General features: G+C 44.8%; 1 protein-coding gene across 3 annotated transcripts; it reads left to right on the top strand.

Annotated features, from left to right (window-relative positions):
- Window positions 1-231: 231 nt before the first annotated feature.
- On the top strand, window positions 232-18,765 carry chas (chascon). Of its 3 annotated transcripts, XM_043414061.1 has the most exons (12): window positions 232-935; window positions 5,850-6,212; window positions 6,326-6,482; window positions 7,822-7,858; window positions 8,420-8,589; window positions 9,159-9,329; window positions 13,933-14,148; window positions 14,288-14,906; window positions 15,037-15,296; window positions 15,549-15,822; window positions 15,937-16,426; window positions 17,139-18,765. In XM_043414061.1, the coding sequence occupies exons 3-12, from the start codon at window positions 6,411-6,413 to the stop codon at window positions 17,689-17,691; spliced, it is 2,862 nt and encodes a 953-aa protein (XP_043269996.1). In that variant the 5' UTR covers window positions 232-935; window positions 5,850-6,212; window positions 6,326-6,410; the 3' UTR covers window positions 17,692-18,765. The 3 variants fall into 3 exon arrangements, with proteins under 3 accessions (XP_043269996.1, XP_043269995.1, XP_043269997.1); XM_043414060.1 differs by lacking the exon at window positions 5,850-6,212 and having other exon boundaries at window positions 233-935; XM_043414062.1 differs by lacking the exons at window positions 232-935; window positions 5,850-6,212 and adding an exon at window positions 4,182-4,492.
- The last annotated feature ends 292 nt before the right edge of the window (window positions 18,766-19,057 follow it).

The raw sequence follows: 19,057 nt of genomic DNA on the forward strand, positions 1-19,057 counted from the left end.
GTGTGTGCGAGTGTCGGTGGTGTTCACTCGAAGAGAACCGAGTCGTCCACCACCATTAAACCTTTACCATCACCACCTCAAGCGATATCAGCATCGAAAGCAGGGAGCAAACGAGCAGCCGCGGTGGAAGCAAGAGAGCTGCACACACAGGGGACTCGGCTCATGCGATAGAGCTTCGTAAACCGTTCGCCTCGGATCCGCGCTCGTTCGCTCCGCGATCTCTCTTACCCGTGTACAATACTACCATACACTTTGTGACTTGCCATCAGGAGAGAGAGAGAGAGAGAGAGAAAAGAAGCGAGAGAGAGCGAGAGGCTCTCTCGCAGCCGCACGCTGGAGGAAACTCCTGTCAGAAATCCAACGACTCCGCGCGCTCGGCACAGTCTCGTCGAAAACTCGCCGCGCGAAGCGCGCGTTTTGTCTCAACGACGAGCCTCGACGTTTTTTCCCGACGTGCTACCGCTCGCGAAATTCTTTTTTTTATTCATTACTCGGCTCGATAATACGACAATCGTTGCAACTTTGTTACGCGGGGTCGAGTGCTTGTTCCAACTACGCACGTGCGCGACCAACTTGCTTCAGCGAATATATTCGACTCGGGTTTATCTTTCGGAGGCTCGTCGATTTTTTTCCGGCGTCTTTTCTTCCTCGTTCTACGAAAGAAACTGGACTAAAATTCCATTATTTTTCTCTCTAATTATATTAAATTTTTGATTCTATTTATGTCGAAAGTGAGTGAAGTCTCGGTGTTCGGACGTTCGATCACACACGTAATTTGTCATCGGTTCACGGTCACTCAATTCATCTTGCTGGCATCGAAATAAAAGTGCAGGAATAAGAGGAGTTCGAGGATTTTTAGGCTCGTTTCACATCGTCTAGCTCGTTGATAAACTGCCGTGCTATTTCCACGGTTCTGCACTGGATTCTGCTCGAAGGTGAGTGATTGAATATCGCGCGCTGCACCTGCGCTACGACTGCACTGAAAAATTCTCCGACTCGCCAGTTTTATACGCGGAATTTCCTTTCCGGGTGTGAAGTTGGGCTCAAAACGTTGCAAACAGCGAATCGTTTACTTTGAGGGCTTAGTCCGATCGACCTTTCCGCGAATAAGATTCACGATAGATGTGAACTCGAATGTTCAGCTTTCCAATGGAATTTACGACACAAAATAGTTATCAGTCAACTGCGCAAAGGCGACTAGATCGTCGGAACGACACTTTTAACTCGCACCTCACCGACCCGTTACGCCACCTGCCCAATCGATGAAAATTACTTGATTGTAGAAGCTCCGATTCATCACGTATTCCAACAAAATGACCACATTTGTACGAAAGATTCGTACAAATGCCTTCGGCACTTTCACGCTTTCCTCGGCCGAATAAAAATCGTTGTACGAGCCGCAACGTTTGGAGGATTTTCTCATCGATCGCGAGGAGCCAATCGGAGTGGGGGTCGATCGTAAACGGTGCAAGAGCGTAGTACCGTTTTCCAGGAAATTGGAAAAGTCTAAGTGCCCCTCGCACTACTGAGAGAAAGAAAAAGGGACAGAGAAAGAAGGGAGTTTTATTTTCCGTGGTGTATGAGCACGCGTGCGAGAGAGTTCGTGAGGATGTTACGAGAGAGCTCACGGGCATTGTCGGCGCTCGAGTTCTGCACTTTTTCAGTCCCTTACGTAACTAGGATACATAAAGTATAATATATAATATTCGGAATGGAGAAATATGTCTATGCGAGTGCACGCTAGCAGGGGGCGAGTTGACGCCGAGGGAGACGCGGCTGTGAGAATCTTCTCAGCACTTTAGAATTATCTTGTTTCTCAATCAAATCGAGTTCCGCGAGTGACCAGAAACTTTCGTGAGATATAATTTAAGAAAAAGTCAGGTCGTCGTGAATGCACAGCTAGAAAATCCTTCAACTTTCAACGAGAGCTTCGACAATTCGAGTTTTCCGAATCGTGCATCTGCCCGGGTTTTTCTCTCACTTCTCGATCCAACCCGCATTTCGTTAGCCCGGAACTTTTGGCCGTTCTCACGCGAATACCAGCGCCGGAAGTTACCTTCGGCGTAACTTCCTTCCGCATATGCCGGACGCGTTTGAAACGCGAATATGGGACAGAGATCTGCACAGGGATTTGGCGCGACAATAGGAGAGGAGAGAGCACTCGTAACGGGGGACAGATAAGAGGAATCGAGACTCGAGGAGGGGAGGGGCTCGCTCTCGCTATTTTCATTCAAAATGGCGACGTCCTTGGCGAGGTCACGTGGTTCCCAGCTGCACCTACTGGCTCGGCCACCCACCAGCGTCCTACCGGTTCTCCTGTTCCCTCACCACAATTCCACTCCGCGCAGGCTCGCACCGCCGCGATTTTTCCTTCCCTTCGTTTTATCTATCGGCGCGTAGATACGCAGGTCTCACTGTTGCGATTACGGCCGAAAAAAGGGCGCGCAGGTCTCGGCGATCCTTATTTTTAATGCAGGTTAAGCGCGTTCATTTGTGCGCAGTCCCTAACCATCCGGCCATTAAATCCTTTCAAACTTCTGCCCTTTGATGCGCGTCCATGTATCCATCGATTCATTGATAAAACGATCGATTTACTTATCGTCCAATGATATACATCCAGCGATGAAGGTATTCGTTGCTTTATTCCAAGCGTTCGAGCATAAATTTATTCTTGCATGGCCGACGAGCTAGAATGAATTTCACCTCGGCCGTTCCATCGTTGCTCGAATTGGATTTGTCCGATCTCCGGAAACCTCGGATCAGCATTTTTCGAGACTTTTTTCCACCCGCGTCCCGACCGTGTTGCGCTTGATCTGTGCTTCTCGTACGAAGGTGAAAACGGACCTGCGTTGGTGAAATTAACAGTCTTCGGAGAATAATGTCGGCCACGAAGTTGGAAAAAACCTTCAAAATGGAGAGTGAGTTTAGAGGATCCAGCAACGGAATGCCATCCACTTTTTTTTCTCGTGCGAATGCCAGTCCGAGGAATGAACAATATTGTGGAAGAATGTATGCAACTGCCGTTACTCTCGTAGCTCGAACCGTATCTCGCTTCTCTTTTATAAATTTCGCCGAGGGCGAGAATATTTAAAAGACTTGGCAATGTCATAAAAAAGCGAGATTTCTCTTGGAGATTTGCGAAAGTTTGAGAGGCGAGACCGAGGCATTGTTCCCTCCTGGTTTGGGAAACTGCTTAACGATCTTCATTTTCTACGGTGCGTGCTCAAAATTTTCGGAGGTTTCTTCCTTGGCCTCCATTTTTTTCGTTAGCCCGTTTGAACGCCGTTTCGTTGTGGCCTCGTTTGTATACTCGCACGTCGCGCGAATCAAGGATGTTTTTTTCGACGCCCCCGTGGCGGGGCGTATTCAAATGACCATTGACCGAGATACGAGCCTCGCGATTCGGGCCCGCAGACTCTCGTGCATGCTTTTCATATCGAACAAATAACCCTCGCGTCTCTCTTTTTTCTTGTCACACACGCGAGGATAGCGCGCGATCTTCGCCATTTTATTTCTACGCAACTCGCTCCGGAGATCTCTCGCTGATCGCTCGGTCACCCGGGGCCTTATTCGGGATCGGCAAAACTGGTTGTGATGCCGCCTCTGCCGGCTAAGGAAATTTGAAAGTCCCGGACACACGCGTCCCTCGCCGCGCGTGCGTTCTCGAGGCTCGGACCCTTGAACGCATTCTCCGCTGATTTCTCGCGACAGAGCCTCTCGAGCAATTCGCCATCGGGATCGGAAATTTGTCTGCTTCCTCGGCGTGTGACCTTTCGGAGATTTTCGAGAGTGTGGCCCAATGGCAAGCCGCGGACAAAAAGGCCATTCGCGTTCGACTTGTTCATTCTTCGAATGAAGCCGACGAATTGAGAAGCTCGCAAAGATATTGCAACGTCGAAAAACAACTCGAGTTTCTACCTTTTTCGAATTGCCATCGATTTTAGAATCCCAGTAATCGCATCATCGCGATAAAGAACTGCCGATCGGTTACGAAATGTTCGATGCGGCGTAGGAGCAGTTTCATTTGTCCAAGGAAATTCGAAAGGTCTTCGAGCCCTCGCATGGAAAAACAGTGTAATTCGTTTTTTTTCGTATTTTTTCTTTTCATCGTCGTCACAAATCGTCGTGCGCTCGAACGTGCGTAGGTTTTAATGTGTCTCACATATATTTACAAAACACAACCTCCGCGTGTGCAGTCTCGTATCCATTTACACTCGTAAATGTTCTGAAATACGTGCAGCACACATTTGTCGCAGTGGAAACATCCACGCAGTCCGCTATTGGTACGATAATCTCTGCGTATGACACATCCCTCTGACGTCATACGCATTTCCAAAGGAGCACCCGAGCGAGAAGAGCACAAATACGCGTCCATCTATTTCTTGCGAATAAAAGAGCCTCCGGACGAATTAAAACGCGTTGAGCCACGCGAAATATACGAGCGTTTCGATCCATCAGCGTACAGGACACTTCGGAAAGTGATGATCGTTCGGTGCGTTTTCTCAAAAATTTATATACAATCCGCCTGCAACTCTCATCTCTTCTCCTTCAAAATTTATAAAATCTCGTAAAAATTCCTACTTCGATATTGTATTCTAATTTACATATTCAATGTCGCGCCAAATTGGACGATTTCGTGTCAGATTTCGCCCACGAAATGGGACGTTTCGTTGAAATTTTCACGTTTTTATGAAAAATTTAAGAACCGAATATTTCGATGACGCAATAAAGTGTTTTGTCGCTCACCCAAGTTTCCTAACAACAAGAATAAAGAGTTTCGAGGAAATTCCCGAAATTTCGTTGCTTCGGCCCAGTATCGTCGAATACACGTGCAACAAAATATTTTCATTTGTCACATCGAAATTCGATTGAAAAACTCGCCAGAATTTTCTACCGTTTTATGCGGAATCTGAAAATCTGTTATGCCATAAGAATTTCATTTTCTCCGATTAGCTTTCCTATATGCATTCTCTCTCTCTCTCTCTCTCTCTCTCTCTCTCTCTCTCTCTCTCTCGTAATGAATTCCTACGGATGTGTCGATGAGATGTATCTACGATCGCAAGTGCTCGTGCGTAATTCCAACCGCAAGGACGCTGGCGATCGGTACCTATCGATCGCGCACGTATACAGAGTCATTCAGAATCAAGGTCTCGCGATCGTTCGGTGGCATGTACACAGCGAGCAATACAGCTATAGATGGGCATGAATACTGAAATGTATAGACATGTATATGGGTGAATAAATAAACACGATTCGGCTAGCGAAACGGAATGTGAATTCCCAGTGCGACCTGTTTAACCACCTCGTATTTTGATATTCCGTCGTGAGTGTCGATACGCTCTGAATCCCATTGATTGTAACGAGGAAGAGATTCGCTTCGCGTAATTACGTGAAAAATTTGAGTTGTAAACGAGCTCGCAATCAGCGGAAAGAAGATCGAACGATGGAATTAATCGGTAGTGACTTTCGTCAGTGGGGACGGGAGCGACTTAAACGGAGCTTGCGAAGAATCCAACTCCGAAAAACTGTAGCTGGTGAGGTGCGAATTGGAAAAATCGACCTTTTCAACTTTTATAAAGGAAGAGCTTTGCCGGACCCAAAGTGGTTTCAAACGATTTTCTGAGACTTTTGTTCCACTTTGAGCCAAAGTAAACGTTCGCAGGGAACTGATGATTGGGAGGAACAGATATTTCATTGGGGTTTAAAAAGCAGATTGAAATCGTAAGAAAATTAACTTTGCATCGATTCGCAGATTTGATAGAAAGTAGAATGTAGATTGGTTTCGTTCCACGTCGATTCTTCGACTCCCAAGCTTTGCACGAGCCTGTACAATTTCGTAAATCTTTCAGGCCGCATCGAGAGTGGGTGACGAAGCCACGGGAGCCTGGTGCACGCGTCCTTCGAGCACGTGAATCAAGAAAAAGAAGAGCGAGACTTTTTGCCTGGCTGTTTGCCGGATTAATTCTTTACCAAAAATAGCCAGCGTCGGTTACACACTCTCATTCCCGCTGAATATCCCTGAGTCGCTCCTCGTGGAATTGTCCTATTCGTAAAACAAGCACGAGATCGAATCGGACTGTAAAAAAATGCAAAACTTTGTTATTCGAGCGCGGTATTAATTCCGGCGAGTTGACTCACTCGCGTTTGCTTATCCAGAGCATCGGAGTCATCAACTATTCATGAACTTGTTATAAGTTTATAATTTAATACGAGTACGCATGTTTCACTTACCGACGACACCGCTCGCGCATACCGAGGCCCGGTCGAGCCATTTTCGCTCTCGACTATGCGAAATGTGGTCTGATCAACTCTGATATTCCCCCAGGTTATCGAATCGGGATCGCAAACGCGTGGGCTTCGTTAGAACGAGAGAAAAAAACGTTGGCAGCGAGAGAATATAGCATGGTTCAATGATGGAGGTGATTTCAACGCGCCGATACGAAGCTCGTCCGCCTGCGAACTCTCATTCCACCGGCATAATAGTGAGTACCGATTTCCAGTCGCGCATTTATTCTCCTTCCATTACGTCGTAAGGACAAAAAATCTTCGACGAGTAACTTTTGTCTCCAAATAACATTGGCTGTTGGTAACGAGGGCAAACTATATCGAATTCGCAAATACGAAGATGCAATTGCTGAATAAAAATGATTGAAGAATAATCAAATTTGATAAAATTCACTTGAAGAATTCCTTGATTTGAATCATCCATAGAAATGAAAAAAAATGTGGGTGGAGGCAGCGAAAATAATTCCTTTGAGCTCAACGGAAACAGTGACGGTTCTAAAGGAGCTTGTTACGTCACGTCACTACTCCGATAACATTAATTTTCTGTCTGGAATGTGTGCGGCAAGAATAAAATCTAAAAACGAAACCGTCACTCCCACGATGGGTCTCGTCGTGCTTTGAAAACAATGAACTTCGCTCCTAAAATAGTACAGTCGAACCTTTCGTCTGCTTCCTATCAAATAATTTTCCATTTTTAAAGCAAATTCGTAAAAAAACTAGTGACAATGAAAAAAAAAAAAAAAAAAAAAAAAAAAAAAAAACGAAGAGAGCGAATATTCCGAGTGTCGTAAATGGGAAGTTGACGTTCGGGAACGGAGAGAGTTGACTCAGCGGAATGGTCCGGCGACGTGAGCGTGACATATGGGAAAGTCGACTGTAGACCGTAAGAGTTTTATGGTAGATCTTGTTTCAAAAGGAGTAACGTTAATAATAATGATTATGATCAAAGTATCTTGTTATTTAATTGAAAATCATGGGCTAAGGAAGAAATTAAGTAGATTACAGTGAAGAATCCACATGAGTGAGAGCGTACCTAACGCATTTCAAACACAAGGGTCGTCCTTAATGGAAGAAGCTCGTAAAGTCTTCTCATATATCGCGCGCGTTCCTTCAAGCCACTTAACTAAACTTTTATCCCATTCGAATGTTCTTATACAGAGCTCTCTGTACTCGAGGGCACAAACGGGAATTTTATTTCGTTTTGTGGCTCGCACTTAATGTTCTTTAGCTACGAAAGGATCTGTGAAGCTCGTGAAACACATTTTATCTTCACGTCGTATTACCTGGACCCGAGACTCTCCGTGCGTCACGCATGATGTCAGACGAACGCAGTCAGTTTCCGGTCGCAAACAGCGCTATACAGATAACTCCTCGTATCTCTGTGTAAAACGAATTTGATATACTTTCATTTTTTCTCCCCTCCCATTGGCCATCCTTGTATAGAAAATAGAAACTAAAGGATGAATAAGTATACAGAGCGAAACAATATTTTATCCCCAATTTCATTCAACTTATTTATTCATTCGTTTGTTCCAGTACGATCCGGAGAACTCTATAGCTACCGTCAAAGAAGGTAATATTCGTAATTACGTTGAAAGTATGATTTCAAATGTAAAATAACTTGGAAAGCGTCTTTTGTACAGAGCCAGTGGCTCGATTCAAAATCATACCTTTTTGCTTGACTCTCGGGCATTTTATGACGAAATTTTGACGAAAGAGATACGAGAATAGCGCAACGATCGGGCTCTTCAAATTCATTCTCGATTTTAGCTTATTTCAGTGAGATTCAAACTACTTTTCGATCGGAATCCTTCAAAGTAAATAATTAAAATTCCGTCAATAACGTTCTCGATGCGATTGAAAAGTGCGCAATTTCTTTCGAGTAATAAAACATTCTAATTCACAAATATTCAATCTACTCGCCTCCGCACTGGAGCAGGGTTTTCCGCACGAGTATTTGCAACGAATTTTCAAAAAGTAATCACCGCCCTGTTCGCGAGCGAGGTTCGTCGTATCCACTCGAGCGAAAAACGGCTCTCCCCTCTCCCTCGCTTTGTCACAATGCTGTGCTCGAAACAATGAAAAAAATCGACAACTAATGTGGGTTAAAAGGATATTGGCTTCCGGTTTGCAGAGGAATGGGAAACGAGGAAGAAGAAGGAGATCACGACGACGAGGCAGATTGAGACGCGAGTGAAAAGGCAGGTCGTTCTCGAGGACGGTGAAATAGTCGTTGATTCGGGACCATTGGTGACGACAAACACGACCGAGGATGTCGAGCAACAGGAGCACACGACTCAGGAAGTACGCTTTTCTCTTTCCGCCCCGCGATCATTTCCTAGCTCGACTGTGACCAGTAATTATGTTAAAAGTTTATTTTCAAACCTGTTTTTTAATAAGCATAAATTAAAGAATTCTAAAACTGTCGTAAAAGCATGGCTTATCGCAATATCGCTGAAACGAAACTTCACAGTATCGAATGTGTCCGAGAATTCCTGGCGATTGTTCTGACCTCATAAAGAGTTTTAACGATCGCGCCAAGCAATCGAGAAAGAGGAATCTTGTGCTGGGCGTTATTTCGTCATTGACGAATCTGCTGCTTCTCTTCCGAATCTGAGATCGAGAATTTCGATAAGCAGTTTCTTTTCGTAGTCATACAGCTGTAGTCAGTCCTGAAAACAATGGCCAGTATTTCGACATCTTTCGATTCGCCTAGTCCATGCTAATGACGAGGATAACGACGGTGCAGGGGCGGGAGGGGCAATTTGAAGAAATATGGCTGAAATAGAAGCAGAGAGAAAGCAAGAAAAACCCGAAGAATATGCAATATCGTTGCAAAGTAAGACAAACACGTTCCTTTTCGGTGTTTACAGAGAAGAACGACCGGGGACGAGCCCCAAGAAGTGGAATGGCCCTCCGGTGGAAAAGCAAACGGTGCCATTGTGCAGAAAGAGCTCAACGAGACCGTCGTCAGAAGCCGAGAAGAGATCGAGGAGCGCCTTGAAACCGAAGATCGACAACAACTCGGCGACATATCCGATGAGGTATTCCGCACGCACTCGCACTACTTTTCAAACACAAAAACCCTCGATCCTCAGTGTTGTTAAACTCTCGAAAAAACGATTCTTGGGACGAAAGAAGGTCAATTGATCGTCAGGTAGTGTCAACATCCAAAAGGTTTCCCTACCAGTCCATTAACAAAAAAACAACAACAAAAATTCAATGTCATCTGTCACCAGCACTAGAATCATGCTGAATCAGACTCATTAAAACGGTAATTGGGACACGAGAAAAGAAACTTTTTCATGGAAAAACAGTCGAGATCGGACGTACAATTCGAAGGATTTAGTGGACGTGACCCGATAAATTTGACGTTTATGAATTTATCACTAAAATTTATCATTTTTATGTTCCTATGTACGTTTTTCTAGCTGCCAGTATCATATTCGTTTCTGTACACATAAATGATATAGAGGTAGCATAAAATTCACATGATCGACAGTAACGATCGAGGAAACGAGTCGAGTATCTAGCACGCTTTAATTACATCGGAGTCAATAACGATGTAACTTTTCTCCGCGAGCTGACGAGACCAGCCTCGTATTTTCACTGGACCGAGGAATTTTCCTCGCAGGTATTTCGACTAATAAATACAATGGCGATATAGAGACGCATCAAAGGCCTCGAGTGAGTATAAGAGTAGGTCATTCGAACGATTCATCAGCAGCCATTCGAATGGGAAAGCCTCTTGACGCACACGTGCACACTGGCTTGGGTTTCGCACACCTGCACACATGGGCACGTAAACGGCTAAGGTCAACGAGGCTTCGAAAAGGTGAATCTGGTCGCAGCACTGAGGAAAGGATACCTCGCGTCAATCGCTGCTCTCGTCTGCACTTGTGTGTTCCTACAACTATTCATCGTTCACGTAACGTGCGCGACTAAATATAGTTTTAGTCTGACTGAACGATGGTGGTATTTCGAAGAGAATAAATTGAAAGAAAAACGATTCCGCCACTTTCGATTATTCGATAGCCTTGAACCGGAGTGTTGGAAATTCTTCATTCCCGCAATTGTCGAAATTATTTTCGGCGGCGTTGAATTGTTGCCAGTCATCTTTGCTTCGCTCGAGAAAAACTCACGCCTCGTACTTATCGATTGATATTAAAAGACTTTTACTCAAGTGGCAGAGAACAACGAAGAGCAGCGGTTGCGTAACTGTTACGAATCCGCTGTAGCTCGTTCATGTTCGAAGTAACTCGCGCAATCGTGTTTTAGTTTATCTAATAAACGACGGAGAACATTCGCCAGCACCACGCATCCAAGCGACTCGTAATACCCGTAATAATGAAACGTTTTGATATCGAAGAGTGCAGATAAGAAAACACGCTCTGGTACCCTCCGCGGCTTCTGTTAGAGGCCGAACGACTCTCCGTGGCTTGAGACCGTGGTCCATAGATCAAAGTAACTCCACCGGTGTGGTATTAGCGTGGTTCGTGTACACAGCTACACCGTCTAATCTATTAAAACACCAAGCGAGACGGGAAAAGTGAGATTGGGATGAAGAGTGAAATCGAACGAAGCGGAACGAAGTTACTGCCTCCTGAGCGAAAAACTCTCATTCCAACAGATATTTAAAGAAGATAGAGTCGAATCGAGGATGGCTGCGCGAGTAATGGCGTAACGCAACGGTCACTCGGCTGCGAGCCGCGAGTCCAAAGTCATCTGGGAGCTGCGAAACAGTTGAATTACAAAATTCCAAAGCGCAAGTACCTCCGCTGTTTTTTCTCTCCGGTGCATCCTTGATGAGTTGACTAAATTGGCAACGGCCGCTCCGGGCCACCGACGAGCAAAAGCGTGCTTCACATCGTGATCTCGGGAGCGACAATCGGAAGCTCGACTTTCGAGACACTCTGTATCTCGAAGAGAATGGACGCTAAAAGCTTAGGGCGAGAAGTGGATCCGTTGCGAAAGCGTCCATGTGGACAGGTACTTCTCATAAAGTCTCCTGAACATTTATCTACCCTCGCGGAGGCTGTTATTTCCTAGCGTCAGACTCGCCGTAAATCAACATCAAATTCGCTCGATGTCCTCGAAAGCGTGGAGTGTCTTTGGCTGCCCAATTTTCACGCTCCGAGCTCGCTGACTCCGCGGGGAAACAAATCACCCGGATTTTGGCACGATGGTAAAACTGCAATCGTGGCATTTTCAACGCGATACAATTGCTCAGGCGCGAATCTCAATTTTTCAGGGTTCGGACTCTCTGTACAGTGCGGGAAAGAAAACGTCCTTCGCGCCAAGGGACCCGATCACGTTTCCATTGAGTTGAGCAATATTTCGAAACGAGTGCGCGACGATAATCCGACGATTTGCGGAGACTTTGACTGTATCGCGTTTCCCGGGATATTATTGTAGGCAGCGTAGGTGAATGCGCGACCGAGCGTTCCTCTTTTGAGACAAGCACGCGAGTCCCAGAGACAGAGAGGAACGCGAGAGGAGGGAGCGCGGAAGACGAAGAGCGAGAGAGAGCAGTCGAAACAAACAGAAAGAGATCTCTAGGCGAAGAGCAAGAGGAACGACGATCCGAACGGATCGGGAGTAGCGTAAAGAGAGCAGAGAAAAAAGTGGAAGAGGCTAACCGAGAAGATGTATAAAGGAAAAGAGCAAATCGAGACAAAAACATTCGTAGAAAGGAAGATTTAGAAAAAAGCCGCGAGAGAAGGAGAAAGAGAGGGGACGATCTGCGGATGAAAATACTCGGTTGCTACGAGAGACCGGGCGAAAAATCCCGCGCTCAAACCCTCTCCCGGCCAAGAGAGAAAGAAACACGTGATCCTGGCGGGATAAATGACTCGGTTCTTGGTGGAGGACGCGAGAAAGGTTTCTCTGCGCGTTGAATGAGTTTGAGTGAGAGAGAGAGAGAGAGAGCAGGAGATACTTGAGATAGAAACTGTACGTGTACTCCCTGTACGCTTACTGTCGTATTTTACACTTTCTATGTATATCGATATACGTGCTGCGTGCAATATTATATAGATAACTATATAGAGTACAATGTTCCCTTGCAAAATGGAGGGGAAACTACTCCCGAGCCCGATGATCTCTCGGTCCTCTCTTTCTCGCTCCTTTTACCCAATGGCGAAGTGGGAAGTACCGAGATGCCACGGCCGCAGTCGACCGGCCGCAGCTGGCTCGAATGCGATTTATCCGTGTCCTCGATGCGGCCGACGTGAAAATCCTTATTTCGTCTGTACTCGCTCCTTTTCGTCGCTCATTGTTTCTAAAATCACCGAATTTTACGGTTTACAAAGACGACTATAAAGGGCTAACTCTCATCGTCAACGTCTCTCATATTCGCTCAGTAAACTAACCAATATGTGATCGTTAGGGGACTAATAACTGTGCGATATCGTCCTGGGATTATTCGCTCGTCTCCTCCACTTTTCATCATGCTTCCACGATCGTTGTGTGGGTAAATAAAACACTTTTTTCGACGCTTATTCGTTATTTCCGGGCGCAGCTCCTGCGGTGGATTCTTTTCAACGCTGCTTCTTTGCCATCGACTTTTTCGTCGTTCTGCTCGGCCAGAATCCCAGTTTATAGCTCGATCCTGAGGAACTCAGCTCGGTTTTTACGTTATTTTATAAAATTGTTTTTGATTTATTTGACAAAAGTTTCTGAGCGAGATTTCTGACGTACGAAAGCCCGGTATTTCGTATAATTTTATTGCAGTGAGTTTGTGCACTATTCGGATGTATAAAATCGCTGGATTTTATTGTAAGAGCAGCAAAAAATGGACTCTTGACCGTTCAACCATTTTTCACTCGTCAAAGCTTCAATTTTCAGTCACTCTTTTGACTCGGTTTTCACGTTTCTCTACTTTCCACTCTCTTTTATTCATCACCTCAGTTAACTTCTTCACGAGTCTTCGTTTTTCACCAACATTTGCGCGAGCATACGCGAGAGTGCGAAATTTTTAGGATTTCTTCGACCTTGCTCTCAGGATCGCGATAAGCGCCACTCGAGCCGTTCCTCCGGAGCGCGAGAGTGAGAGCGAGGGCTGAATTATAAAAAAGTAGAACTGCATAGACCCGTAGAAGCTTCGAAAACCTGTTTTCAAGTTTCCGAGCAAATGCTAATCGATATTGAGTCGATACACGCTTGGTATTATTGTACGCTCGAGGGGAACTTTGAGATTCGTGATGCCTGCTAATATCTTCATCTTCGCATGTTTGCGCCCCAGCGAATCTCGACGATTGACCATTCGTTTGGTGCGCTTTCCCCAATACTTTTATTTCAAAAACTCGTTACGTCAGGTTTCAAGTTGAATGTGTTCGAACAGTGCAAACACGCGATTGAGCACAACGAAATTTGAAGAAAAGCAAAGTCTCGAAAAAACCGAGTGCTGGCTGCTTCGCGTTATCAAAGTCATCGTGAATTTGGCTCTGGACAAGTGCCGCAAAAAAGCTGCAAAGCAAAAGCTGGACAGTCCGGTTTTTCGTGTCTCTCTGAGGATATTTCGGCTCCGAGAATATCTCAACGTAAAAATTTTCACTCGCGAATTATCAAAACAATCTGCATTTATTTTTATCACTCTCGCCTCGCTCGTCGCCCGAGCCCCGAAATGAGAAAATTTATTCCCCCCAGGCATACCAAAACGCTGTGCGAACGAACCGGGGCGATTTGAGAATAGCGTTGGCCGAGTCCTCGAAGCAGCTCGCTCTCCAGCCAGGACCACGAATATTGCAGCACACGACGAGGTCGAATAAGGTCGTCGACACGGAAAATAAGCTCGAACGGAGCGAGCTCAAACCCGACGGTCTCATCGTCACGGAGTCGAGGAAAACGGTCGAACACGAAGAAGTAAGTTTTCCATTCGGTTCTCAGGAGCACGCAGAAAATAATGGAATAATCTCGAGTTCGAAGCGCCCTTCGAGTAGTCTTCGATGACAAAAAATTCGAGTAGAGTAGAAATTTTCATCAACCGATTTTTTCGAGTCAGATTAAAGACGAGCCGGTGGCAGAGGACGAAGGGAGTGACGAAAGATTGCACGATGAGCCATCGGAAACGCGCAAGGAGAGTTCGCAGCGATTTTTGAAGAGGCGGGACGAGGATTTGGTCGATTACGTTTCGGGTGGCGAGAAAATCGCCCGTGAAATGCGTTACGTTTCCGAGACGACGGAGGGTGAACGTATCGGGGATTGGCCACCGCCACCAACGACAATGCGGACGACTCGTCTGCACAAGCACGCCGGTTTCAACGCCGAAACTACGACAGCCGCGAGCCGGAAGGATGCGGTTACGAAAAAACCTCTCGACCTCGAGGAAGAGGACGAGGCGCGAAAATTCGAAACTTCCAAATGGCTCGAGAGCCATTTTGGTAGCGAATCGAGGTCGTCCCACGGCTCCGTCGAAGCGGACGATCCCCCCATCCAAACTGGCACGAATACGAGCTTCATCAATGTCACCATGAAGTCCTGCACGCCTGCGAGGGACCGCGATTACACGAGCCCCAATTACCCTCGACACCAACAACGACGTACCAGCGGAAGAGACTCCGCCTCTCCTTCGGGATATTTTCATGGGATTAGCGAGTGGTCCGAGAGATATCAAGCGACTGGTAAGAGCTGCGGTTATCCGTTCTCCCACATTTAATCGTTCACTCGTTTATTCGGTCTTGAATTTTCGAAGATTCTTCGATTTTTCAACGATCTTCTCATTCGATCAACCACTCTCTTTTACGTACACAGAAAAGCCGATGAACCACACGAGAACGGCCTCTCCCTCGCATTACGTGATCGAAACCCCGAGAAGCAACGGATACAGGCACGACAGTCCAAGGAACCAGCCGGAGTCATCGAGAATTCAGAAAGAAGCAACGTACTCGAGAAGCTACGAGACAACTCGTCGTCAAACTCAATCCGAACAGGATCAGAAAAAAAATCGTCACGAACAACGTCTACGAGACGAACCACCATCGCCTCCGGTTCGTCGCAGAGTTCGCGAACAGGTATTAACATCGTCTTCGCGTTGTTTTTATATTTTTATATGATTTTTCAACCAGCACATCCGGTCTCAGGATATAACGATAATATCGAAATATTTCAGTCGCTTTTCTTACTTAAAAATGCTCCACTTTTAAAATTGCTTAAAAACTTGGGTTATGCATAAGATAAAGTAAAAAAGTATGTGGCGATGGAATCGCAGTGAAAATTGTTCATTTTTCGAAATGCATTATCAAGTTTGTAAATTTACCAACCAGACGATGTCGAGGTCCGAAGAGAAGAATTCGTACAACGAACTTCCGGTGCGTACAGCGAGTCCGGTCCTCGTTGTCCAGAGGACCTGGGAAAACCGAAGCAAAGATGTCCAGCAGCAAGTAACGAATGTGGAGAGAATCGAAACTCGACGTTACAGTCCACAAAATGGCAAAACGTCACCGAGGTCACGATCACCGTCCCCAGTTCAGAGGATCGTCCAGCCGAGCCGTAGAGAAAAAAAGAGCGTGCTTGACAGTCCTGAAAAAAATCATAAAAGTAAGAGAAAACAAAATTCGGTATCGATAAACAGCATGCAGACAAATTTCCATTCGTAGAGCTAAAAAAAACTCAAATTTCTCCAATTTTTTTATTATTCTACGCACAAAAAAGGTCCCAGTCATTCGAAATACAAAATCGGCGAATCTTTTCGAAAACTCGTCGGTAAACTGAGGTCAGCATCGTCCGAGAGAAAAACCAAACGAGCAGGAAGTAGTTCGACGTCCCAGCTGACCCCGACCGACGACGATTCGACGTACCGTCAGTACAACGTTATCGACAGAAATATTCCTCTGTTGAGCGAAGATCTGCCGGAAGATAAGCCTCCCGAACGACCCCCACGCTCCCCGAGAAACAACGCAAACACGATTGTGAAAAACGTCAAAACATCGAGATCGAACGGCTACGCCATTCACGAACCGAGCAACTATCATCATCGCAATGGCAATTCGACACCTGTTCACAGGTATTACGTGGGCGAAGATCCATACGCCGTTAGCAATCGTGAGAGTTACAGCCGGGAGAAAGTCTATCGAGAGGTCAGCAGCAAGCCTCATGGAAGACCGAGGGGAACCACTCGAAATGGTGTCGAACGTGACTACAGGTATTGAAATACATTATTCCGCATTTTTTAATTCATATCCGCATCAACTGCGAAGTAAATTATTAATTAATAAACAAAACCTAATGAAGCATTTAAAGCGCAAAATTTCAATGGATATCAAAACAACATTTTGAAAAAATCTGCTCTCAGATCGTGGCTCCAAGAAACTAAAAAATTAGTTTCTAATTTAACTTATCTCAAATCCAGAATAAATTGTTAACGTGCATTCGTTTGAAAAATTGAAAATTGTTCTGCGCCATCAGATCGGAAATGAGCTCAACTCTGATTGGGAAAGAGTTCTTTTTTCTTCATTTTTTGATGTTTCTACTCCATCTCCATAGAGGTTTTGAAACGAAATATTCAGCAAGTGTGACTGTATTCTCCTCGTTATGAAAAAAACGTAGAGAACAGTACACGGTTGAGCATCGTTCTGACACACGAGGAAAATTTTATGCTGATTGGGCTCACTTCAAGCCTCGTGTTAAGATTTCACTTTTAAAAAATGGTCCTTGAGAGGCACAGTGGCTTGAATCTAGACTGTCCCCGACCTGAAATGAAACGAATGAAGGAGAAGTAGACTTTGAGAACTACAAGTTGGGGCAGTGATTCGAAGGCGAAAATTAGCTCCCCAGAGTTCGTCTGAGCCAGTGTATCTGTCAAGGGTCATTGAAAAACGTGCAAGTGGAGGGTTAATGGGCTCGCGTTATTTTAGTGTCGAGTCAAACTCGCTTGGGCGATTCAGCAAGTCGACGAGCAGGTTGACCAACGAATACGAGAGGGACGAACAATTCCGAAGCACGCAGACACTGCCCCGTAAATTGCACTCCGTTGCTCACAATGGGAGAACGAGTCAGTCGAACTCTCGTCGTCAATTCGGCCATTCGACAAACACGATGAACCACGTTAAACAAACGACGGTACCGCCGGCCAGCCGAAACAATCAATCACGTCAGTACGGTAGCATGATCAACATTTCGATAAAAAACGCTGTCACATCGCAGAAACCGAACGCATCGACGACCACGAATTTTCAAGCTCCCACTAAACCCGAAAGAACCTACAAATCTTCACTCTCACGAAGCAAGAGTTTCAACGTCGAAGCGAGCAGAGGAAACGGCGATCACTCGTCACCAAACGTCCCCTACAAATCTAACTTACAATTAAATCGGCTCGACGAAACTCCGCCCCTCAAAAGTCCAGGTATCCTCGCCAGCATCAGCCGGAGCAACAGAGATTTATTCAAAGCCACTAAATACGAGTATTAACTTTGAAAAACAAGATTTAACGTCACTTGATTCTTCCAAATTATCCGAAATTTCATACCCACTTCGCCATCTTTGTATTCTTTTCGCTCAAGTTTATCCGAACTTGTTGAACGAAGTTCGAAGATTCCTTCGTATTCGTATCTTCTGGAATATGCGGAAAATGCTTTGATTTCTTGAATTAGAGTGATGAAAAAAATCACTGTTCCATGACATAGGAGTTAACCGATCGAGGATTTACTCATTTTTGTAAATATTTACACCCCCAATTCAAGTGCAATGAACTGTTTATTTCTGCTGCCAGCATCTACGTTGTTTTTATATTTTTTATAATGCGCGATGTTCTCCATCCATACGTGGATCTTGAGTTGATCGATATTTTTTCGTCTCTATCCATCCACGTTCGTAGATTTTTAATCTCCGCCACCAATGTGGAGCTCTGGGAACATTATTTATTTATTATCAACTAAAATTTGGATTGAAAAATTCATTCAATCGAACTATGAAAATTCGTTTTTCTTTTAACGAACCTATAAACTTTCGATGAAATTTGTCGCTCTGGAATGCCAATAAATGCCCCATTGAATCTGACATTTGTTTGAAAAGTAAATTATAAAAGTTCGAACTAATTAGAAAACCAAAATACTAATGGAAAATATTGTTTTTGTTGCTATTCAACGGTGGGAACTTCAATACCATGAACTTTCATGTGCCAAAATCAAACCGAAAGTTCCGATTATTCGAATCATCGATAAATTGTCGGGTTTATAGAAAAGAAATTTTTCTGACAACGTGCGCGATGCGATTGTGTTACGCATTTTTCACCTCCGAAGTTCAATTTATCGAATACAATATTTTTGTTGAGACTGTACATCGCAATTTTGACCTCTTACGTTGATATTTTCCTGCCAATTCAGCGTACCAAGTTTATTCTTTTCCTTCGTACTTTGAAAAATCCTTACGATATCTGCGTCCAACCATAAACGACTCTATATTTTATTATTGTTGAGTAAGTTAATGAATTTATAAAGTTCAATTAATTTTATGAAATAAAGATTATTTACGTACTTACCTAAATGCAGACTGACCATTTTTTACTCAAGCTCCCAAAATCTGTGCGATAGTCATCACGGTACAGTCATTTTTCAAAACCCTGAACTTTTCGAAAAAAAATGTGACGAAACGCGTGGTCGAGTCAGCAGAACAGAATGTATCGATCATTTTCTATGATTGAGATTGAATAGAAGTTATCGGATTATTCGCGAGGTTTCGAAATAGTTCGCGATAAGATTTGGGATCACAAAGATTATCTTTTATGAATTTACGATCTCGGTAGGAAATTGTTTTCAGTTCTGAGAAGAAATAATAC

Source organism: Venturia canescens, chromosome 3 (genome assembly GCF_019457755.1).
Source record: "Venturia canescens isolate UGA chromosome 3, ASM1945775v1, whole genome shotgun sequence".
NCBI lineage: Eukaryota > Metazoa > Arthropoda > Insecta > Hymenoptera > Ichneumonidae > Venturia > Venturia canescens.

Coding starts and splice junctions, on each gene's coding strand:
- chas (XM_043414061.1), top strand. CDS start 6,411: ATGATGGAGGTGATTTCAACGCGCCGATACGAAGCTCGTCCGCCTGCG. Junction 6,483..7,821: donor CTCATTCCACCGGCATAATA/GTGAGTACCGAT, acceptor CGTTTGTTCCAG/TACGATCCGGAGAACTCTAT. Junction 15,297..15,548: donor GTCGCAGAGTTCGCGAACAG/GTATTAACATCG, acceptor TTTACCAACCAG/ACGATGTCGAGGTCCGAAGA.